General features: G+C 48.4%; 1 protein-coding gene across 4 annotated transcripts in view; it reads left to right on the top strand.

The window, feature by feature from the left end:
- LARGE1 (LARGE xylosyl- and glucuronyltransferase 1) overlaps positions 1-16,533 on the top strand; it is a 451,673-nt gene extending 435,140 nt beyond the window's left edge. For 3 of the 4 annotated variants that reach the window (XM_081822370.1, XM_081822371.1, XM_081822372.1), the window contains exons 13-15: positions 6,662-6,808; positions 11,974-12,169; positions 15,021-16,533. In XM_081822370.1, the coding sequence (XP_081678496.1) occupies positions 6,662-6,808; positions 11,974-12,169; positions 15,021-15,218 (541 nt within the window). In that variant the 3' untranslated portion in view covers positions 15,219-16,533. The remainder of the gene's footprint in view (positions 1-6,661; positions 6,809-11,973; positions 12,170-15,020) is intronic. The other variant, XM_081822373.1, reaches the window with a different exon arrangement.
- The last annotated feature ends 7,525 nt before the right edge of the window (positions 16,534-24,058 follow it).

Raw genomic sequence — 24,058 nt, 5'->3', positions numbered from 1 at the left:
GGCCTCATCATCTCTGCCTAGTTCTCTCAAGCATCTCAGACAAACTGTTCAAAACCTAAGTCTCATCCTCCCCAAAAAGCTCACGCCAGCGTCTCATTTGATGGCCTCTTCGGTCTTCCCATGATGCAAGCCAAGAGCCTTGGGTCATCTCCGGTCCTCCGCTTTCACACCCCATGCCCAGTGGGCAAGGAAATCCTGCTGGTTTTAGAACCAGGCCAGTTCTTTTCACCTTCATTGTGACTCTCAAAGTCCAAGCTAGCTCAGCCGTATCAGCTCGGGAGCCCCCTACTTGATCTCTCTGCTTCCACCATGCAACCCTGCAGTCTGTTACCGACACAGAAGCCGGAGGGATTCCTTAATCTAGAAAGCAGCTCATCTCACTCCTTATCTCAGAGTTCCCCAGTGGCGCCCCAACTCACTAAGTAAAATCCCAAGCCCTCGGTATCAGTCTCCTATAGCTGCGGTAACAAATCACCACAAACGTGGCTGTTAAAAACAACACGAAAGTTTTATCTTACAGTTCTGGAGGTCAGGATCAGAACCCGGTGTCACGGGGCTGAAATCAAGGTCTCCACGGGCTGCGTTCTTGCTGGAGGCTCTAGGGGAGAATGTTTCTTGCCTTCTAGGGGGAACTACATTCTGTGACTAGTGGCCACGTCATCCCCACCTCTGCTTCCATCATCCCATCTCCTTGCTGACTCGGACCCTCCTGCCTCTCTTGTATCAGGAGCCTAGTGATCACTCAGATAACACAGGGTCCTCTTCCCGCATCTCAACATCCTTAATCACATCTGCAAAGCCCTACTTGCCATGGAAGGTTCCAGATCACCAGGTTTCTGGGATTAGGACTTGGACACCTTTGGAGGAGAGAGGGGTGGCGTTCTTCCCCCCCCCCAGCCTTCAGTGATCTATGAGACCGTCTATGACCTGCAGCTCTCCTGCCCCCACTGCCTCTCCCGCCCCACGTTTAGGGACTCTCCCTGTCCCTCTTTGTGCTCTTGTCACAGGGCCTTTGCACTGGCTGTTCCCTTAGCCTAGAAAGCTCCAGCCCCAGATCGCCGCATGACTGCCCCCTCCCCTACTGCCTACCCTTCTCCACGAGGCCTGCCTGCACCCCCCCATCTCAAACTGCAACCCGCCCCCCAGCCCTGACATTCCTCACACCCCCGACCCAGCTCCGTTCTCCCGCACGGAAATTCTGGTTTTCCGACATGCTCCGTAATTCATTCACAGTTCTGGCTCCGTCCCGGAAATGTCAGCCCCACGAGGACAGGAATTTTCTGCCTGCTGTGTTTACTGATGTCTCCCGAGTGCGCAGTGCCTGGCACGTGGCGGAGCGAGTGAGGAAACAAACCAGCGGAGCCTCGGCCAGCGTTGGCGCCAGGCTTTGTGACCACGGTCAGGCCGGTGCCCGAGGATGGGCAGCGGTCATGGTCACGGCCAGGGTGCACGGGGCGCTTCTCATCTGCAGGGCGTGGGGACTGCTTGGCCCTCACAGACCCCCAGTGAGAGCTGTTGTCACCACCCCCCATCATCACTGACTCAGGAAGTGGAAGAGGGAGGACAAGTAACCGGCCAGAAGGCGGACCTGGGCAGCCCGAGGCCACGTCCCCGCCACTGAAGTCGGAAGAACTCTGCCACACGCCATTGTTCCTTACTTCTCTGAGATGCTTTTCCGAAATCTCTTCATGCTGGGCTCCTGGGCTGTTTCCCTGGTGACAGAGACCCGTCTCGAGGATGGCATGAGAAGGAGAGAGATGGAGGGAGGGGTATGAGTGTGTGTGTGCGCGCGCGCATGTGTGTGTATGGGCGTGCACACTCACAACCCACTGCCAGGATCAGTCGCAGGGTTTGGTCATTCTAAACCCCAGGAAGCCCATCTTCCTCACAGCGTCCCCTTTGTGCTGTGTCTGACATAATGCTAAGCCGTACGAGCCTCCAGGCGGCCCCCGGCCACCCCCTCGGTCGGTATAGGAATCCTCACTACCCACTCACGTTCTCCCCCCTGCTCGCCACTTTTCCCAGGTGGGAGCCAAACAGGCTGTGAGCTATTTGCATACTTGAGTAAGTGGAGGGGAGATGCTGAGGGAAGATGTGCGTGAGGCCTGGGGGGCTTAAAGACAGACGCTGCCCAGTGTTCAGCCCCCCCCCGCCCCCAGCCAGCCCCCAGTCACCTCCAGCTCCACCAGATCAGAGGGGCCAAACTTACTCTGCCAGGAACACCTGAATAGTTTCTGACAGAAGGATACAGAGAGCTGGCTGGAGACTGAGATCTAATATATTCTGTTTCCATAGATAAGCAGGTTGGCAACAAAATCCTGCCCTGGTTGCAAGAGTCTGTTGCCTTTCCTGACTCCTCCACACTCACCCATCTCCGGCAGGAGGCCCACCGGTAAGCCGAGCCAGAAAGGGGAAGTGGGCTCCTTTGTTATCAGTTACTTTAAGTCAGGCACGGGTCAGGCCCTAGGGGGACTGTTTTGCTTCATCCTTTCAGCGACCCTTATTGATAAGGGTTATCATCTCCATTTTATAGCCGGGGAACCTGTGACCATGAGAAGTTGAATATCGTGCCCAAGGTCAAAAGAGAGTGGCAGGCAGAATTTGAACCTGGGGCCAGCTGGCTCCAAGTCACGTGTATTTGCTTTGCTCTCTGTTGTACCAGCAGGGTTCTGAACTACTTCAGTAGAAATCTTCTTTTAAGAGTTCTTCAGTCCACAAATCTAGTAGTAGGTTTGGGAATATTTTTGAAAGGGTCTTGGGCGAGAAGCAAGGACGGTGCATCAACCAGGATTCTTCGGAGAAGTAGAACCAGCAAGATGGAAAGTTCTTTTAAGGCACTGTGAGGACTGGCAAGTCTGAAATCCATAAGACACGCCAGCAGGCTGGAAACTCAGGCAGGATTTTGAAGTGACAGTCCAGAGGCAGAATCTCTTCTTTCCTAGGGAAGCTCAGTGTTGGCGCTGACATCCTTCGACTGATTAGATGAGGCCCACCCACATTGTTGAGGGCAAGGGCCTTTCTTTAAAGTCCACTGCTTGTAAACATTAATTATGTCCACAAAATATCTTCACAGCGACATTTCGATGAGCATTTGATCAAACAGCCGGCACCCTAGGCGAGCCAAGCTGACACATAAAAGCAACCATCACAGGCTTAACCACCATACACACGGTGCTTAATACGCGCTGGGCATTGCACCAAGGACTCCCATGTGCACGTGTGCTTTTCCTCACCAAAATATTTAACAAGAGCATGAACTCTGAGACTCAGAATGGTTCAAGTGACTTTCTAGGAGGAGCAGTAGAGTCCAAGTTAGAAGCCAAGTGTGTCTGATTGCTACCTTCCAGAATCTTCAGTGTCAATCTAGATTTAACATTCTAAAAGATGCGAGACATGACCCAAAGTCACTCAGCTCGTCCGGGCTGGCTGCAGCACTCACATCTCTTGGTTCCCAGTCTAGCCAATCTCCCCGGAAGATTCTGCTCATTTGAAACACTCTTATCTCCTGCAGGAATCCCTTTCCAGATAAATGGTGGAGGCACATTGTGCATCCCCAGGGGGTCAGCAAACCCCCAGCAAGGGAAGGATATACCGACAGGAAACCTTGCGGAAGGGCCCAAGCTATATCATTCCCAGCTCAGTGAGCAGATGTGCTCAGAGTCGGTATCCTAAAACCACTTTATTGCTGAAACAACTTCATAATGAGACCCATTCAGGACATCAATATCCAAACCTCTTTGGACTGAATCTGAAATGGATCTATCTAGTTACAAATCCATCTTTATGGCAGTTTGTGTTTCAGTGAGCTTAAAGGGAGTTTTAGAAGGCACTCCAGGATCTGATGCTCTCTATGCAGACAGAAATAAGACTTTCTCGGGCTGCATTTTGTAAGGCATGCTGCTTGCTGGGTCTGCATACTCTGGAACTTGCAATGTATCAGCGTGCTTTGGTTGCAAGCAACAGAAACCAAGGGTAGGCAGCTTCATTGAAATGAAAAGAAATCAAAGGAAAACAAAACAAAAGGAAAAAAAAAAAAACATTTGAGTGGTATTTCTTATGGCACCAAAGTAGAATTTGGAAAACCGATACTTGAGACCATAATTAACCCAGGCAGCTCTGGGCTTCTCTGCAGCCGAAGTTCAAAAGCCTCTAGAGAACTGCCTGACGTTAGCGCATGTCGGCTCTTCGGTTTCCAATCTCGGCATCTCTGTTCAGATTTCCAGGAGTGAGAAACTGATTTGCTCAGCTTGAGTCAAGCGTCTACCCATGAACACAGCCCTGGCCCTGTGTTCCCAGAGCTGCTCCTACATGCAGGGACCATGAGAAAGAGAATCATCTTTGAGCAGGGCAGTCCAAGAAGTGGCTACTGTAACCGTGATTATAATAGTAACAGAGGCAGACACGTGCATCCACAGACCTCTGTTGTGGATGTGTGTACACGCTTTGCCCATCCCTTTGTGGTTCAGTGCTCCTAGCCTCCCACGCTTTTCCCAATTATCTTAACATAAGTAGCTGCAAATGCAATCTTGGGCTTTTAGCATCCTGAGATGTTTGCGACAAGAATGTAAATACGAGGCAGGAAGGACTTGGGCCGTTCTGTTCACTCTGTGTCTGCAAGTGCCTAGCATGGGGCCTGGGACATAGTAGGTATGCTCAAGGATTGTTGAATGAGTAGCAACCACCCATCCGTGCTGGGTGCCTCTCCTCTCCCTCCTTCCTGGTGGCTGCAGGGGCTTTGCCATCTGGTGAGTCCAAGGATATCTTCTAGACCCATGTGTCCCATCCCCGATTCCCAGAACCGATAGATAAGGTATCTAGTTTTCCTGGAGGAAAGGCGGCGAGCCCCCATTCTGCCTATGTCTAATATAGGATTGATCGAGAAGGGAATACTTGGCCATGGGTGAGGGAATCTCGGATGTTTGGAAACTGGGAAGTCATTGTTCAGAGAGACAAAGCAGGAGAGGAATGCAGACCAAAGCAGGCTGACTCAGGCTACTCGTCCTCCAACTGGCTATATATAGCTCACCCAGATTCTATCTTGGTGTCATTCTTTACGAGTCTCCCCAGAAATAGTGACATGAGGGTCATATAGCATTTGGTATATAGTTAAGCCTAATTATAAAGAATGAATTACAACTGCTATTCAGAGAATTCTAAAATGACCTGGTCCATCTCAGCCACGCCCTCTCTAGGGGGCGCTGATGCAACCGCTTCACCCCTTCACCCCTTCCTCAGGGCTGGCTTCTGACACCAGTCCTTCCTTTGACCTCATCACTCATGGATACCAAACCCTGCCTCGTCCTTCTCAAACGGCTGCTCTGTTCTTGCCCCACACTGGCCTCGGCTAACACAGTTTTCCTTTGTGGTAGCATGACTCCCCTTTGCAGACCCATCCCTGCTTATGCACAAGTTCAAAGTGAAGTGACTTCAGTCATACAGCGGTAAGTCGCATTGCTATGGAAGGCTACTTCTTCCAGTATTTTGCAAAATGCCTCCCAATGCCTTGATTACCCCAAGGAAGACTGCTTTCTCTACTTCAGAGATGATAAGCAAATAGCCTTCTCTGGCACTGAGTCCCAAGAGCCAGTGGTCTGAGCAGGAAGCCAGAATGAAGTACCAAAGTCATGGCCAAAAGGGATCATTGGGAGATCAAGCCGGGGAATAAGGACTGTGTTGTGGTAGAACAGTGACCATATGTTGATACAGGTCAGCCACGTACCAGGTGTGCCAAACGGTATTTGTATTTATGTTACCTCGTTCAGCCTCCGCGACAGTTCCAGGAGGGAGATAGCATTGCCCCATTTTAGGAAGGAGGAACCTGAGGTTGTAAGAAGCTAAATTACTTGCCCGATACGGCAAGACTCACCGAGTGACGGAGCCAGGATTCAAACCCTGTCTGTTCGCTACAAGCCTCCTGCTCTGCGTTCTCTCTCTAAGCCTTTCTCCCTTGCAGAATGATGGCCGCGGAGCTGGGCAGTGGCCGACAAATGTAGAAGGGCAGGAGCTGGGTCTCAGAGGAGTAGAGCAGAAGGGCAGCCTCAAAGGTGGGAGTGAGGAAGCGCGTGGAGAATGTCCCACCCTCTCACGTGGGATACGAGCTCTGTTGTGTTGGGTGCTGGCGGCATGGGGCCGGTCTGGTGACTGTCAAGGCTCAGGGTCTGGGGGATTCGAGAGGTTGAGAAGTCCACGAGATGGGACCCAGAAATGCCCAGGTTGGGGCTCATCTCATCAACTTGCTGTCCGACGCTCCCATGTGGCCAGTGGTGCAGAAGGAGTGGATAGCCAGCCCAGTGGACCCTGCAGGCTGGACTCCAACCCCTGTGAGTCCCTGGAGACCTGCCTTCTGTGCTTGGCTCTGACAGGGACACTCACTGTGAAAGTGAGGGAGGGTCTCCCAGCCCCTCCTGTCCGGCCTGCCCTCGGTTCACTCTCCAGGGAGACTCCATTTTTTGACTCAGAGGCAGCCTTTCTTCTCTGGACTCCTGAGTGGTATTGGACAAGCTGCTTGGCCTCCCCGGGACTCAGTTTCCCCATCTTTAAACTGAGATTTTGACTTGGGCTTTCTGTCCTCCACCCCCTGTGCCCCCTCCCTGCCCTCAGGTGGGAAAGGCCTCTGCCTGGCCTCACGGGGACCCTGTCTCTGCCTGCCCTCTCCTTTCAGGAAGTCTGTCATCCAGCTCGACCTTGCCAACACCAAGAAGGCGATGATCGTCCCTGCATTCGAGACACTGCGCTACCGGCTGTCTTTCCCCAAGTCGAAAGCGGAGTTGCTGTCAATGCTGGACATGGGGACTCTCTTCACATTCAGGTGAGGAGTCTCAGAGCCGTCCCCCGGGGGTGTGCGAGGCCTTCCTGTCCCCGGAAACCAGACACCAGAGCTATTGGCCCAGAAGTTCGCTGCTACCTTAGACCATCTTAAGGCCAGAAGAAGCACCACTGGCCCCCAACTACGTCTTTGGAATAGTCTCTCTTCCCACATGCTGTGTGCTTTGCTTTGTACGTGGGTGGTGGGCGTCGTGTGTCCAGATGGAAGGACCACGATGTCAGGTAGGAAGTCAGCTTACTCTTTCTGTGTGGGTTCCTGATCCTATCTCCTGTCGGAATTCTCTCTTTGGTTTGCTTGCTCCTTCATTCATCTGGGCAGTGGGTCCATCCTGTTCAGCACCATGGTTGCTGTTCCCCTTTTCCTTTTTTGGGGAGTGGTCCATACTGCGTGGTCCTCAGGCCTAGGATGGGTGTCTGTAGCTTCATCAGCTAATGGCAGCTAGGTGATTCCAGGGTTGGACAGGGCAGATGGGGCAGCTGACTTTCCCGTCGCCCAAGTGAGAGTTTTAAATAAGCCCCGCCCTTGCCCGATGTTCCACGCCCCCCAGTCCTGTGGGAGCCTCGCAGGGGAGCTACCCCACCCCCTGTCCGACATGCCCAGGGAGTGTGTACGACGGTGCAGGTGCAAATGGGTTCCGACTCCCGGGAACAGGCTGTGGCATTTAGTGCCCTTGGGGGACGTAGGGGTCCTCCCCGATCTCTTGACTGAGCGGTCTGAAGAGGGAGCCTCTGCTCCCATCTGCTCCTATTTTAAAGAGAAGCCTCCACTTTGAACCATGGAAGAATGGCCAACACTGCGTTTGAGTAAAAAAAAATCATACATTTCCAGGCAATCTGGATTTTATTGAAAAGCTTGTAATAATAACTTTGGTTTCTGTACTACCGTTAAGTGACTAGAAGTTTCTAGAAGGTTTTCTCAAACTTTATTTTGGGAAAATAACTATGAGATCGGTTATTCGTTCAACAATTCAGAGATGATCCTTTTTCACATTTTAAGCAGATAAATTGAGGAGTGGAGGGTCCTGCTGGAGCCAGGACTCGAACCCCAGCCTTCTTCCTCTATCCAGAATTCTGGAAAGTGACCTGAAGTGGTTTAATAACCACCGCCCCCCCCAAACTCGGACTTCTTTCTTCTTGGAAAGAAATAACAACTGCCATTTGTTGAATACGTAACTTGTGCCAGGCACTGTTGTCAGCTCTTATAATCCTCACAACAAATCTGTGAAGCAGATACTATCATCCCCCTTTTACAGATAAAGAAACTGAGGCTCTGAGAAGCCAAATAACTTACCCAAGGACACACCACCAGTACACAGCAGAGCCTGGATTCAGTCCAGGTCCGAGGAGCTGCAGAGCCTTTGCGTTTAACTCAGATACCATTGGACTGAGTCCTGAATGTTCTTACCAATCGTGTTAGGTGCAGGTAAAAATTGAGACTCTGAGACCAGATCTTCGTCCGAGCCTCCCACAGACGCCATAGCCTGATGGCTCCACGCCTGGCAGATTTCCAGGGCCTCTTTCCTTCCATCTCCATCCCCGAGTGATTTGAGAACACATTTCAAGGCCACGTCTGTGGGCAAGGGAGCCCGGGTTTGGCCTGCCGTTGCCAGGATTCCTGCTCTGGCCCACAGCTCACAAGCCATGAGGCCAAGTGCTAAATTACAGACCTTCCCCCCGAGAAATTGCTTTTGTCACCTTCCTTCCCCTCCAAACGATGAGCTCTCAGGTCTCCTCGCAGCTGAGATCCCCCTCCCACTGCAGCTGGAATGGGAAATCTTCCCCACCCCTACTGGTGCTCTAGGTTCTCAGAGCGGGGTCCCTGGACGAGTAGCATCAGCATCCCCTGGGAACGTAGACGTGTCAGGTCTCAAGCCCCGTTCCAGATGTACTGGATCAGAAACTCTGGGGGTGGAACCCAGTGATTGGTCAAAGTGTAGTCTCCTAGGTGATTCTGATCCGCAGCTCATGTCTGAGAACCACTGCTCAAAGCAGGGTGCCCCCAGATCTCTCCGGAGTGGCATCCCACGTGCCATATCCAGGAAACCTCTCTCGTCTCTGTTGTTTTGGAGGCTGCCTGGTGTTGATAATGTCAGAACAAGTGTCCCCTGGACGGACGGTGGGTTCCGGGGGGCGGAGTCAGGCGCTCGCGTGCTCTTGTGGCAGGTGAACTGTCATGTCACTGTGTTCTGTGCTGACCAGCTGCGCGGCACCGCTTGTCCGTCTTCCGGCCGAGCTCACGGAAGCTGCCCCCCACCCAGGGGGACAGGACTGACCCAGCTGCCCTCCCCGCTCTTCCTCTTTCCCACACAGCAGGCCAAGGGTTTGTATTCTAAGTAAGACGGCTGTGATACGTTGACATCACGGAGAGTAAGAGCCCTGTGAATTGACACCATATCTAGGGCAAACGAGGGAGTAATGAGCATATCTTCACTTTAGGAAACGTTACTGTGTATCAGACGCTGCCCTGGGTACTTTATGTGAATTCACATCGCTGTCATAAATCCGTGATGTGGGCATGATTCTCTCTGTTTTACCAAGAGAAAGAAACGAATAATTATTATTATTCATTAATAATTTTACCTAGAGAAGGAAACGAAGGAACAGAGGAATTAGGTACATTTTCTACACCTGCTGAGTGACAGAATTCCAACCCAGACAGGCTGGCTCTGGAGCCATTGTTTTTAGCCGCCTTGTTAAACTGCCTCTTAGGGAAGGAGCATTATTGAGCGCCTACTGTATGCCAGCTGTGCCAAGCGCCTTATAAACATTTCCTCATTTAAGTTCCCCAGCCATTCGACAAGATAGGTGCTCTTCTCCCCAGGGGACACAAGGCGGAAGTAAAGGCTAGTTTAAATGCTCTGCTGACCGAGGGCCTCCGCTCCTAAGCGACCGAGGCGGGTTTCGAACCCCGGTTCGGCGGCCCCGCTGTGCCGAGCTTGAGCCAGTGTGTGTGCCCGGCCGCCGGTGGTGCTGGGCCGCTCTGTGCAAGCGGCAGGTGTCGGGACCACCTGGCGAGCTAGCTCACGAATGGAAAATCAACTCCCCGGCCTGCTTCTTGGCTTGATCCTGACACCTTGCAGTATCCCTCTTCCTCACACTCCACGCCCTCGGTGTTACTCAGCCTCTTGTGTTCCTTCGGATCGTGTGACCGTGGTTTTGGTGGCACTTGCTGAATCCGTGGAGCTGGGGATTCAGGTCCCTGCCCTCGGCCAGCCTGGCCATTGGCCAGTGCCCATTCAGCCTCACTGGGCGGTTCACGAGGGTCCCAGGGAGGTCCAGCCTCGGGGAGGGGGGGTGCGGGGTGAGGGCGCAGAGGGAGCAAGTGGCCGCGTCCCCTACGAGAAGAGCGCCACCTGCCACACTGACCGCCGGCTCTCACTCAACCCTCACGTGCTTTAGAGCCTCCCTGAGTGGAGGTGGGACCCCGGGCCGTGAGCTCCTTTCTCCCTGAAGCTCCCTAAGTTGTTGCGGTCCCACCTTTCATATTATCTTTTTCTACAATGTTATTTTTCCCTAAGAGCAAGGTGGGATCCTTGCTCTTGGGCCAAGTCTGCTGTTTCACGTGGCTCCCAGGCTCCTGCCACCTCTTTGTAGCTTCCAGAGGCAGATTCCTGCCCCACTACCTGCCCTCTCTCGTAGGTACCCGTCAGGTTTTGAGATTACTTGTTCATTAATCTATTCAACTTAGTGCCCGATCACTGACTCTCTGCTCTGTAGAGGCCAGAGAGTGTGGGTGACGGGGACGCAGAAGAGAGATCACCCAGCATAGTGGTCCAGGATCCTGGCTTTTGAGTCAGGCTGTCTGGGTTTGAATCCCAGCTCCATCCTCATAATTTGTAACTTGATATTGAATAAGTTATAAGAATTTAAAGCTATAGATATGATATTTACAATATACCCAGTATATAGTAAGTGCTTAATAAATGTTAGCTTATTATGATTATTGTTGTATGGTTGTATTCATTTTCTATTGCTATATAACGAATTGCCACAAATTTAGAAGCTTTAAACAAGACAAATTTATTATCTCACGGTCCCCGAGGGTCAGAGATCTGGGCATGGGATGGCTGGATTCTCACTCAGGGCCTCCCTGGGCTGAAATCAAGGTGGGGGCAAGGCTCCAGTTCCCCTCCAGAGTGTGCCGCACTCCTCTAGGCTCCCTGCCTTCCTTTCCTTGCACGTGGAGGACTATGGTCACCATTTCCCTGCTGACTCCTTGCCACGAGGCTCCCACAGGTAGCTCACACGTGGCTCTCTTCCAAACCCAGATCTAAAAGTTCTCATGATTCGGCCAGGCCCACCCTTCCCCCACCCCCAGTAATTCCCCTTTATCTAACCCAAAGTCAACTGATTAGTAACCTTAGTTACATCTACAGGGATCCCTTTTGCCAGATGATGTGACATAATCATGGGAGTGGTGCAGCCACGGGTCCTGCCTCAAGGGGGAGGACATGGTACAAGGGCTAGGTCACCGTGTTCGCTGGTCAGAATAACCAGCACAGACTGACCTACAGTTAGGTCCATGTAAACGATACAGAGCCCTCCAGGAGTTCACTTACCCTTTCATTGTGAGAGTCTCCTCGTTAATGAAGGATGTAGATAACGGACTGGATTAGTTTCCTAGGACTGCCGTAACAAAATACTACAAACTGGGTAGCTCAACACAATGGAACTTTATTCTCTCATAGTTGCGGAAGCCAGAAATCCAAAATCAAGGTGTTGGCAGGTTCATTCTTCCTCTGAAGGCTCTAGGGAAGAATCCTTCCTTGCCCCTCTCCAGCTTCTGGTGGATGCTGACCATCCTTGGCGTTCCTTGGCTCACTTCAATCTCTGCCTCCACCTTCCCATGGCATCCTCCCAGTGTGTGTCTCAGTATCCACATTTCCTTCTTAGAGAGACACCAGTGGTTGGATTAGAGCCCACCCTAATCCACCATGACCTCATCTTGATACATCTGCAAAGACCCTCTTTCCAAATCGGTCACATCCACACATACTGGGGATTAGGACTTGAACCTATCTTTTGGGGGGGACATGGTGCAACCCACAACAAGGACTGTATCCACGTACACCTTTTCTTCCTCTGAACCAGAAGTGTTGGGGAAGCTCAGCTTCCTTTCACCCAATGGCTTTTCTCCATGTGACCTAGGTACCACGTCTGGACAAAAGGCCACGCTCCCACAAACTTTGCCAAGTGGCGGACTGCCACCACGCCTTACCGTGTTGAGTGGGAGGCCGATTTCGAGCCGTACGTTGTCGTGAGAAGGGACTGCCCTGAGTACGACCGGAGGTTTGTGGGCTTTGGCTGGAACAAGGTGGCTCATATCATGGAATTGGATGCACAGGTGAGATGGTGAGGTGTTGTGTAGTTGGCGCCATGGGGGGAGAAAGCGTCGGCTTCAGGGCTGAAGGGGGACCTTGGAGGTCAGAAAACAGAGCCCTGAGAGGGAATGAGATGGGATCAGGGACCGGAAGTGAGAACGTGGCAATGCTAATTCTCATGGCCACTGATTCCCAAACCATTCCTCCTTCTCTACACCTTTGGGTGAGAGTTGGATTCCCAGCCAGGACCCAGGCAAGTGTGAGTGTCCTATGACAAAACATTTCACTCCCCGCCCTCACCCAATTTAATGATGAGGACAAAACACCATCACTTGGCCTTTGAGCCATATAACTGGCACACAGCATTCTCCAAGTTCCATATAAGGGACGCAAGAAGGCATGTGGCTGAGATGCAGCTCCTTATCCTGCCCTGTAACTAAAAGTGATGATTTTCAGGCTGTATTTCGTTGTGAAACACTTTCAGTCATTCAACTAATATTTACTAAACACCTACTTCAAAAGAACTCAGCAGAATTCTAACAGGTTACAACAGGCGTCTGCAAGCTTTTTCTGCCAAGGACCGGATAGTAGATTTGGGGGCTCCGTGGGGCTGACAGGTCTCCTTTTCAACTACTCAACTCTGCTGTTGTAGTTCACCTATAGACAGTATCTAAACGTGGGTGTGGCTGTGTTCCAATAAAACTTTATTTATAAAAACAATGCAGCGAGCCAGACATGCTGAGTTCATCAACCCCAGCGTTAAATAAACAAAAGCAAAGCTAAGCTACTCTGGGTAAGTTAGGAGAAGGATGCCTGGGCCTCTCAGCCCCACCTTTTTTCCGTTTGTGTGCTATTCTCCAAGGCTTCTCATGGAGCACAGCATAAATATTTCTCAACAGGAGCACTTCAAATTCAAAAAAAAAAAGGAAGGTAGGATGCTCAGTGCTGGCTGCCCTGAGAATCACCTGGAGAACTTTCCAACAGTTCCAGTGTGTTTGAGAGCGGTCCCGAGTGATTTTTTTTTTTTTTAAGATTTTATTTATTTATTTTTGAGAGAGAGAGCACGAGCTGGAGTGAAGGGCAGAGAGAGAAGCAGACTCCCTGCTGAGCAAGGAGCCCTATGCAGGACTCGATCCCAGGACCCCAGGATCATGATCTGAGCCAAAGGCAGATGCTTAACTGACTGAGCCACCCAGGAACCCAGTCCCACATGATTTTAGTAAGGATCTAGGGTTGCAAACCACTGGTGTAGTTGGAAGGTTGTAGAATAGTGTCCATATTTAACAATAGAAGCACGACCTTTAATGTCCATTTTTTTAATAATACCTGGAGGTAGTACACTGCTGCTCACAGAGCGAAGTGTTCAGCCTGCCCCAGCTTCTGCTTGAAGGAAAAGAAATGTCATATGTGTCCAGCAGTGTGGTGAGGTGAACTGGTTCAAATAAAGTTAATTTTTACAGCCCTGAGATGCGGGCTTTGTATATTTTAGGCAATTTTGACAGAACTCTTGCAAATTTCTTGGTTATCTTTCTTTCTTTGCCGGTAACACAACCAGATATAACTCTACCCTTTCCGGTGATTTTCGGACATAATGAGTACATACCTGACAGGTAATGGCCACACCCAGAGGACTAGTGGGATTGGTCAGGTTCTTTGTCCTCACAGGAAAGTCCCAAACAGCTAAGCTCTGGGGGCTCTTGCATTTTCTTCTCCGGATTATTTGTATTCCTCCTCACCATCAACTGTCCTTTCTTGCTGCGTCAGTGTTCCTCCATCTGTAACAGCTACCTTTCCCCATTCCAATTTTCCCTTTCAGAGTTTCTTCTGATCTGCTCTGGGCTGGGGAACTAGATAACCAAAGCTCATCAGACATTATGTCCAAAATCAGAGAACACGGGGTCCGAGTGAAGGTGTGCTGGGTTCTCCTTGGAGTTCCGTGCCCTAAATTTGTGTCACCTATTTTGGCTATTTGGAGGCATTTTATTTTTGGTCTGAGTTCCTATCTGTATTCTGCCAAGTGGAGGCTACTGTATGGCGGTGTGACTTATAATAAGGATGAGTAGACAAGAGCTTTGTTCTTTTTTTTTTTGCATTAGTTTTTATTTTGTTCAAGAACACCCATTAGTAATTCTTTTTTAAAATATTTTTAAAATTTAAATTCAGTAAATTAACATATAATGTATTATTGGTTTCAGAGGTAGAGGCCAGGGATTCATCAGTCTTATATAACACCCAGTGTTCATTACATCACATGCTCTCCTTAATGTCCATCACTCAGTTATCCCATCCCCCCACCCCCCTTCCCTCCAGCAGCCCGCAGTTTGTTTCCTATGATTAAGTCTCTTAGGGTTTGTTCTTAATGAGCTTCCATCCAGTGGGATCTATTTTTTTTTTTTTCATTCTTTTTTTATCCCCTCTTGCGTACTAATCTGTTGAGGCTGTTAAATCTCATCAAGCCCTATGAGAAATCACAGAAACAGACATCATTTCATTGAGCAAGAGCATCTCTGATGGCTTGTGTCATTCTAGAGCAACCATATGGGTACGTGCTCACATTTACCAAGAACCTTTCACAGGCCATGAGCTCTGCCCAGCACTATCCATCCCTGATTGGTCATCTTTCAAGGTAGGTGTTACTATGTTTACTCTATAGATGAGAAAACTAAGGCATAGAGAATCCCAGTAATTTGTCCGGAGTCATGGAAACAGCCCTGCGCCGTCCCTCTCCAACATGGCTCTCTTTCCATTGCCCCCCTCCTTGCTGATGTCGTTCCCCTCTTCATTCATTCACTTGGTCATTTGGTCATGCGCTTGGGCATCGGTCATACATTCCCGGGGGTCCTTGCAAGTGCTCACGCTGCTCTTGTCTTCCAGGAATATGAATTCATCGTGCTGCCCAATGCCTACATGATCCACATGCCTCATGCCCCCAGCTTCGACATCACCAAGTTCCGGTCCAACAAGCAATACCGCATCTGTCTCAAAACCCTGAAGGAGGAATTTCAGCAGGACATGTCCCGCCGCTACGGCTTTGCCGCCCTCAAGTATCTCACGGCTGAGAACAACAGCTAACACCAGGAAGCCCACCACTAGGGAGAGAGACCTGTTCTGCAGGGGGAATGCCACTTGCCATTTGGGGTCCAGCCTTCAAACTCAAAATTGAGCAATGCTTTTTTGGTTTGTTTTTACTTGGCTCTTTGGCCCAACAAAGCCGCCCACACTACAGAGATCTGGGACAAGGATCCGGCCAGCGCCTCTCTGCTCCACAATCTGGCTCTCCCAGAATGTGGAAGAACAGCTCGTCGACACAGTCTCTTCAAGGACGGGACACAGAGGAGTCAGAGGGAGCAAAGGGGTTATCCGACCACAAAGCCGCAAAACCAAGCAGGTCTTTAGGACGTTCTCATTGCTTTTTAAGAAAGGGAAGTCAGGGTGCTGGGGGTTAGCCATCCCAGGAAATAAAAGCAAAACTGTCTCTTCATTCAGAGGAAACTTTCTTTTTTTGTCCTGCAATCTAGCTGTGTATCCAAGGTGGGAGGCAAACCAATGATCTGAACCAACCATTTGGAAAAACCCAATGAGGATATTATACCAGGTGGGACCTGGAGGTGGGGGCCGGTTGGTTCCTTATCCTCAAGGACACTCTTGTTTTGCTTTGATTTGTTTTTGTTTAGGGGGATTTTGTTTGTTTGTTTGTTTTTGGTCTGGGAATCCAAAATAGAAAACCTGATCGTTTAAGGCTCTGAAGGAGAATCCGCTGCCCCATCCAGCATGCCCCCGCCATCAGTGGCCCAGCAAGGAGTATGAGAGTCTTCGGCCAATATTTAAACATGGGCAGCCTTCTTCAGGATTATCCCTGAGGCCCCCATGACCTTGACTCCCCTACTCTCCAGAATCCAGGGGCTAAGACGGAGACGGTAGAAATACGAAGACCGTCACATTTGCTATTGGCTGTGACTGGTTCACGGGGAAAGGGCTCAGAAGGGACTGTTCTGGTGCACACGGAAGGTACAGACCTCTCAGGCCTTTAGAAGAACTGCAGTAGTTCACACAAGCTTGTAGTTCACACAGATTCTGAAGATCCACGTGTCTGTCTGGAGACCATCAGGAAGAACGTGTTGGGTTCCTCTGTGTCCGTGCCGCTTCCCTGCGGTCACGGCCTCAGGCTCCCTCTGGGACCTGTGCAGAGGGTAGACAAGCACCTTTACCATTACATGGATTGAGGAGACACTGGACTTTTTACCCATTTTCTTGAGTCTTCAATATTAATGTTGTGTTTACATTGATGAGAACAAGAGTCCACGCCCTACTCTCGGCGGGGCTGTTTGTATTGAGTTGCAATGTGACCAGCGAACGCTGCATTCAATAAACGAAAGTCCGGACTGTGTCTTCCCCGCTCCCTCCCACTCCTGTAAGAAGCTGCCGAGACACACGCCAGTGTAGAGAGCAAGATCCATAAACGGCGACCTTACACTTTTCTGTTCTCCCGTTTTGTTTTTCTCATCCTTTGAACCTTACCCTTCTTTCCTCCTCTTCTGAGGTTAGATCTCGCTTTACGCTCTCACCCTCAAAGCATCTTCAGAGTCTCTGTCCGGCTTTGGTCTCAGCACGGAAGCTAGACGTTCTCTATCCCAGATGCTAGCAAGCTAAATCGTGGTAATCACTAGCAAAGCGAGCCCCCAGCCCCTGTCCTGGTGGTCACGTGACACCCCAGAGCGCTCTGACTTCTGAGCCCCTCCCACGTGTTATGTGCTCTAGTGGAGATTTCACTTAGATGTATTTTTTAAAAAAACTTAGGAAAACAATTATTTGGACTAATCCTCACACAGATGCAGATAAATTTCTGTGTGTGTACATGTATGTGTGTATATATATATACATATATATATAGCATATATGTGGCATGTACATCACAAAATTAATACACGAATACTGCAAAAAGTAAAACATCACAAAAGTATTCAGAGTATGTGTTAAAGTCCCTTTCTCCATGGGTGCGTGAGAGCCGGCTCCTGCCAACGCACAGGACTGACTTACCGTGTGCATCTCTTTCCTACTCTTGTGTTCTGAGCTTCACATTTGTACGCTGAAATTGGCCATGATGGAAGTATTTACGCCGTGGCAATCAGAAAACCACAAATCAGGGCACCCTCACCACTCCAAGAGCTGTTGTTAAACATTTACCAGCATGCCGATGCCTTTTTCTCTTCCCTGTGTACACACACACACATACACACACACACACACTCTCTCTCACTCACTCAAAAATCATCTTTTCTAGAGAAGACCATTGTTAATAGATGTAACTTTTAATCAGTCACTACCAGCTACTTGAGCCAAGTGGAAATGTACCGGTAGTACTGGTTCCTTGATGTTAAATATCAATTTTTAATCCCTTAAGCCTTTTATTTTTTACATGTTTTACAGCCCCTGAATCCTGCCCAGCCACCTTGCTTTCACTTGCCCTTCTATGGGTAGAGTCTTGACCATATAACTTACCATACAGACTGGGTCACATCTGAGAGTAAGAGTAGGTGCTAAGTACTTTGAGACAACAGGTATACACTGGAGGACAATGTAGCTTCATGTACCCTGAGTTTATTTTATTTTTATTTTTTTAGATTTTTTTTAATTTATTTGCCAGAGAGAGAGCAAGAGCACAAGCAGGGAGAGGGAGAGAAGCAGACTCCCCACTGAGCAGGGAGCTTGGTGTGGGACTCGATCCCAGAACCCTGGGATCATGACCTGAGCTGAAGGCAGACGCTTCACCAACTGAGCCACCCAGGTGCCCCTACACTGAATTTATTAAAGCCAGAAACTGACTCTCCATACCAACAGGAGAAAATCTTACTTCCCCAAAGACAGGTGCCTGACACAAAGAAGCTGGTCTCACTGAAGGTTAGAGCTCAGATGCTGGCTAATGGCCAAGTTCAACTCAGAGGCTGCCAACCCAGGGGAGGCTGAGGTCTGCGGAGCCCACGGCATGAATTCCCAGAACTTACACTGGGAGAGCATCCGCTTACTGCCAGCCCCAGTTCATGGGCAGGCGGGGCTGCAGCCCTCCGGGCAGAGGCAGATACCATGCATGGTGATTCCTTAGTCTCAGTGCCCCAGGGCACACCAAGCTTATAAATGGGTCACCCTGGTGTTTTCATGCTTCAATAAGCCAAGACGATCTTGGGTTTCAGCTGGGAGGAAAGAAAGGTTTCTCTCAATCCCCATAGTAGTCAAGTGTCTGGGAGAGCTAAGATTCATTGAGTAACCACTATGTGAAGGGCCTGTTGCATGCATTAGCTCATTGAATCCTTGCAGCAAAACTGCAAAATGAAACTTACTGTTTATAGATGAGGAAACCGAGTGAGCTCTGGGAAATTAACTTCCCAAAATTCACATCGTCACTATATGGCAGACCCAGAATTTAAACCCATGCCTACTTGGATGGATCCCAAACCACATAACCTGCAATGCTGCTCCCTTCCCCGATAAGAAAGAATATAATGATAATTTTATGCCATCATTAATGTTTTTGAAGATTAGAATGCCAACTCGTTTTGAAATTAATACATAGAAGAAAAGAATGAAGCATTTATCCTTTCTTTCCTATTTAGACTGTTTCTCAGGGTAACCAAATAATTGATGAAAGTTCTTCTTTATGAAAGAATCACAGCTAATAAAAGTAGGAAGAGTTAATGACTTAAAAAAAAAAAGAAAGAAATGTATGAAATACGGGCAGAGGATTTGAACCTATATATAGGAAGAGTATTAGATTTCTAGTCTTCCTCCTTCCACACCCATCCAGTAACACAGCCCACACAGCAACCTCTCCTAGATGCTCCAAATCTTGCTATGCCCATGGACTTTCTGAAAATTCATGTGAAGTAGACCTGGCAGTCGATAATCCTAGTTAGCTGGCTGGGAACACCTCTAGGGGGCAGTCATTGATTCCCTGAAGGCTTCTCCTGGCTTGCATGGCACAGGTAGACACTCTATGTTTTAAGCTCTCCCTCAGACCTGAACTCAGCTGCTTGCTGCTTCCGAGTGGTCTCTTCGAATGTGCTGAGCTGATTTACAGAGCACATATTTGCTGAGTTGACTAATAGCTTCTTTGTACCCCATCATGAAAGCACAGACCCTACTTTAATTCTATTCCCTTCAAAGACTCTACTGTCCTTGAGTTAAGGCTTCATTTGTGGTTACCAGGCCTTTAGGGAGCTCTGTGTTTAGTGGAAGAAATGTGATTAAAATCCCCTCAGACACGGTTCCTGCACCCTCTTAGGGAAAACAATAAGAGCCGCCCATTCACTGAACCAAGACTTCTATGGTAGTTGGCAATTATGAGTCTTCATGGCGGCCTAATAATATAAGGAAGGTATTACTATCCCTGTTCTTTAGCTAATGGAACCAGCCCTCAGAGAAATTATGTGAGTTGCCCAAAATCACGCAGGTTGTTCATGGAGGTGCTGGGATTTGAGCCAAAATCTGGCTCACTTCAAAAACCCATGTCTTTCCACTCTGTGCTGCTATCTCCCCATAAGACACTGAAGTCAGCTTGGCTGAAGGCTTACGTGGCCACGTGGTCATGCAGTTCGTGGGGATACGCGTTTTTCTCCCCCTTTGCTTTTTCAATCCTGTTTACTTTCCAGTTTAATGCCACTAAAGATAATGAAATGTCAGTTATCTGCTACGTGCATTCTAAGAAGTTTCAGACCCATAGAATCTAACGTCAGAGATAACCATGGTTTCTGTTTTCATTCATTTAACAAAACTGTTCTTAGTACCCTCCAATGTCAAGGAATGATTTGTGATATCTGGAAGATAATGGGGGCATCACAAACGTGTAGGGTTTCTGACTGTGACTATTTGACAGAGTTGGTCTTTGGTTCATTCCAACACCTTCAGATCATCTTGACAGTATTTTCTGGGATGAAAGAAGGGGGGTCAGTTTGGGGAAAGTGTTTCCAAGATTTGGAACCAGTGAGGCTGGGATGATGTCACGGAATGATTAACAGGGCTTGCCTAGAGCGAAACTGTTCAACAGATTCCTGGGTAGGTCATGCTGCTGAGATTCTAAAGGAAGAAAGTAAGGGCTGTCGTGGGGGCAGAATAATGTCGTTGTGCTCCCTGTTACTTCTTTCTGCATTCCACTAACATTCATTGAGCATCCGCTCTGTGACGGGTACTGTGAACACAGCAGCAAACCAGGCACAGGCAGCTTTCATGTACAGTTACCTGGAGAGCTGAAAAGTTCATTTTATTACACTCATGTAAACAATTTTAGTTTATTTTACCTTTTTTTCAAGATTTATTTATTTATTTGAGAGACAGAGCGAGAGCATGAGCGGGAGGGGCAGAGGGAGAGAGAGAATCTCAAGCAGACTCCACGCTGAGCAGGGAGTCTGATGTGGGGCTCAATCTCTTCAACCTGAGCCAAAACCAACAGTCAGACGCTCAACCAATGGCGCCACCCAGACGCCCCTAGTTTATTTTTATTTTTAAACTCGCATACAGAAGAATTGTAAGAGTAATACAATGAAGTTCTGTAAACCCTCCATTTAGATTCACTGATCGTTAACACTTGGCCACCTATGCTTTATATCTCTTTTTTTTTTTTTCTGGAACCTTTAAGAGTGGATTGTAGATATCATGCCCCTTTAAGTATGAATACGTTAGCATGTGTTTTTTTGTTTTTTTTTTTTTTTTCAAAAAAAAGACATTCTCTTGGGGTGCCTGGGTGACTCAGTCATTACGCGTCTGCCTTCGGCTCAGGATATGATCCCAGGGTGCTGCATCGAGCCCTGCATCGGGCTCCCTGCTGCAGGGAGCCTGCTTCTCCCCTCCCACTCCCCCTGCTTGTGTTCCCTCTCTCACTGTCAAATACATAAAAAAATCTTAAAAAAAAAAAAAAAAGGACATTCTCATATAACCACAATGCAGTGGTGAAATTCAAGAAATTTTTGCTACAATACGATCCTCTAATACACAGTCTACCTTCAAACTTTGCCAGTTGCTCTAATAATTTCTGTGTAACAGGAACCACGGCCATCCCACCCCCAACTCCAGGGTCCAATCCAGTCTGAGACACATTGCACAGTTGCCAACAGTCTCTAATGAGGAACAATTCCTTGGTGCTTTGCACTTTATGACAATGACATTTTTGAAAAGCACAGATAGTCATTTTGCTAGTTTAGTGTTTTGAATGAGAAATAGGTGTACACACACAAGGCAATTCATAAAATAAGTATGTATGTGTGACTTTCTAAATTCATTATTATTATATAGCATATTATGTAACATAAAATCGTATGGCAGATAGTGTTAAAGAAACCAGTCCTCAGAAGGATCACCATCAATGTGGATGCGTGTGCATTGGTGGGATGGTCCAATAGGTGGGACCCTATGGCAGGCAGCACATACTTTCATGGGGACACATCGATAACCCCACTTAGTTTTCTTATCACCAGACAATGAAAGTGATCATTTTCTACTTACTTGAAAGTTTAATAGCAACTTTTAGGGTATACTCATTAGTTGAACTACTTTGTGTTAGGATGAATGTATATTACATGTGGATAGAAACGTGGACATTTTTAGTTCAGTTTCTCAGAGCTAAAGGAACAAAGATGAAACAACAATGCAAGAATTCTAACCTTCCCCCCAACTTTAGTATGTATAGACCCACATTAACCAGTTCATTAATATTTCCAACCTTCCCAAAGATTATTTAATACTTAGGTAGAACTGAGCAACTTGGTTTCCTTCCACATGAATATTAAGATCAACATCTAATATTCAGACCTTTAAAAGATCAGAAATGTCTTCTAAGTAGGTGAGAGAAAACTGTCTCACCCATTGATATCAACAATGGAAATGAGGTGGAAAGACAATGAGCCTTCTTTGTGTACACTGGCTTGGTAATCTGGCCTCAAAACAAAAATCCCCACTCAGAAATGCCTGTTTTCCTGGTGATCCATAGTCACCATGTTGCACCAAGCTAGTCATGCTCAGATTCCAAAGTCCCACTCATCTCCATGAGTGACGCACCCTGCCGTCCAGCAGGGCTGGTGTATATGCCTCAACAATGGCAACTCTGAGCTTGGGCTTTTCATCAACTCTGAGTTATTGTAATATAAAAACCTATGTCTGATCCAGCAGAAAAGACTAACGGAAGACCCCTAGTTAATCATGACTTCCAACAGGTCCACTTTGAACATTCTAATATTGCTCAGAGCTACCTGTAACCAATCCCAGCTACCTTTATGCAGCATTTAATGTGCTGGTATGCTAATTCCTTGCTCCTGTTGTCTACAGGAATCCCATGGGAGGAGGGATTATTATTTTCATAGTTGGGGAAACCGAGGCTCAGTGGGATGAAATCCTTGCTGGGGGAGGAAGTGAAATGAGTACAGGGTACAGGGACAATGAGCATGGGGCTAATCAGTGGACAGGAGTCTGTCTACTGGTCTCCTGCGGCATTCCCAACCCACTGTAGAAAAAGCTAGACCTCATGGTCTCCCTCCCTGAGAGTCTAAGTCCTCTTATACCGTTGCTTGGGTGTCATGAACCATTCTGAACGATGCAAGCAAGGATCAGTCAGAGCAGGGAAGGAGGGGAATGGAACAGACATTTGCTGACTAATACACAATTTGCATTATCTTATTTAACCAGCAATAGAAGGTATAATGTAGTATACTATCTCCATTTTAAAGGTAAGGAAACAGAAGCTCAGAGAGGTTAAATAAGAGCCATGACAATGGAACCCAGATCTATGTGCTCCAAAGCTCATGATGTTTCCAATCGTCTGCACTGTTTCCCAGGGATTCAGCCAACGCAAGGTTATAGAATCTTTGTGTTTTCAAAGGACCTTAGTAGTGAGAATAAGCCTAGTCATCAGCAGGGTATGTCTCTTCTTTGGCCTACAACTAGTGCTTCTCCAACTTTAATGTGCTTGGGAATCCTTTGTGGGATCTCATTAAAAGCTGATTCAGTGCATGCAGCCCGAGATACTGCATTTCTAACAAACTCCCATGTGCTGCGGAGGCTGCTGGTCCACACACGTAAGATGGTCTCTTCGTACCCTTAAGACTCTCAGCTTCTTTCCAAATCTTTGTGGAGCTCTGACAGCATGTCTAGCAGGCATCACTACGCACCTTAGAAAATCGTTGTTCAGGAGATTGATTGGTTCATTTTTTAAAAAACAGTTACTAGGGTTCAGCAACAGTGCCAGGTGGTGATAATCCAAAGATGAATTAGACACAGTCCTGGAGCTCATGGAACCCGCCCCCCTCAACCCCGTAAGAAGACAGACAGGTGTATGAAGAGTGACATATGGGGAAGTAGCGGGAGAGGGGCCGAGGGTGCTGTGGGAGCTTGGCAGAATGGGGCTCACTCCAGGCTGGGCTCCTGGAAGCCTCTCAAGACAGATGATGCTTATTAAAGAAAAATGACTGATTGACACTCGTTAAAATGGTAAGGATGGCTTTATTCAGGTGTCAAGACTATTGCAGTAGGGGAGAGAAATTGGACTCGGCTCTGAATACAGGGGAGATTTACAGACGAGCCGACTCGGGGGATTGGTGGATGCGAGATCACGAAGAGGAGACCTCAAAGGTAGCGGGATTCTTGCTAAACCGAGTTAACAGGATTCTTGCTGAAGGCAGGTCAAAGACTTATGCGTCAAAGGTGGGGGTGAAGAACTTGAGCAGATGTCAAGAGTGATCAGCTATCAAAGGTGGGGGATTCTTACTAAACTGACTTAGCAGGATTGTTTGCTATAATGGGCTGGGCTCACTGAACACCAGGAGGGGATCATGTCCCAAAGAGGGCTCAGAGGAGATTGTACAGAGCTTGGCCAAGGAGAGAGTCTTTGTCACACCTGACAGAAGACAGTCATGGGCCTGAAGAACAAGGAGGCC

Source organism: Leptonychotes weddellii, chromosome 5 (genome assembly GCF_054177405.1).
Source record: "Leptonychotes weddellii isolate Sample4059 chromosome 5, ASM5417740v2, whole genome shotgun sequence".
NCBI lineage: Eukaryota > Metazoa > Chordata > Mammalia > Carnivora > Phocidae > Leptonychotes > Leptonychotes weddellii.
The sequence above is the reverse complement of the archived record's forward strand: the minus strand, read 5'-3'. Positions and strand labels throughout refer to the sequence as shown.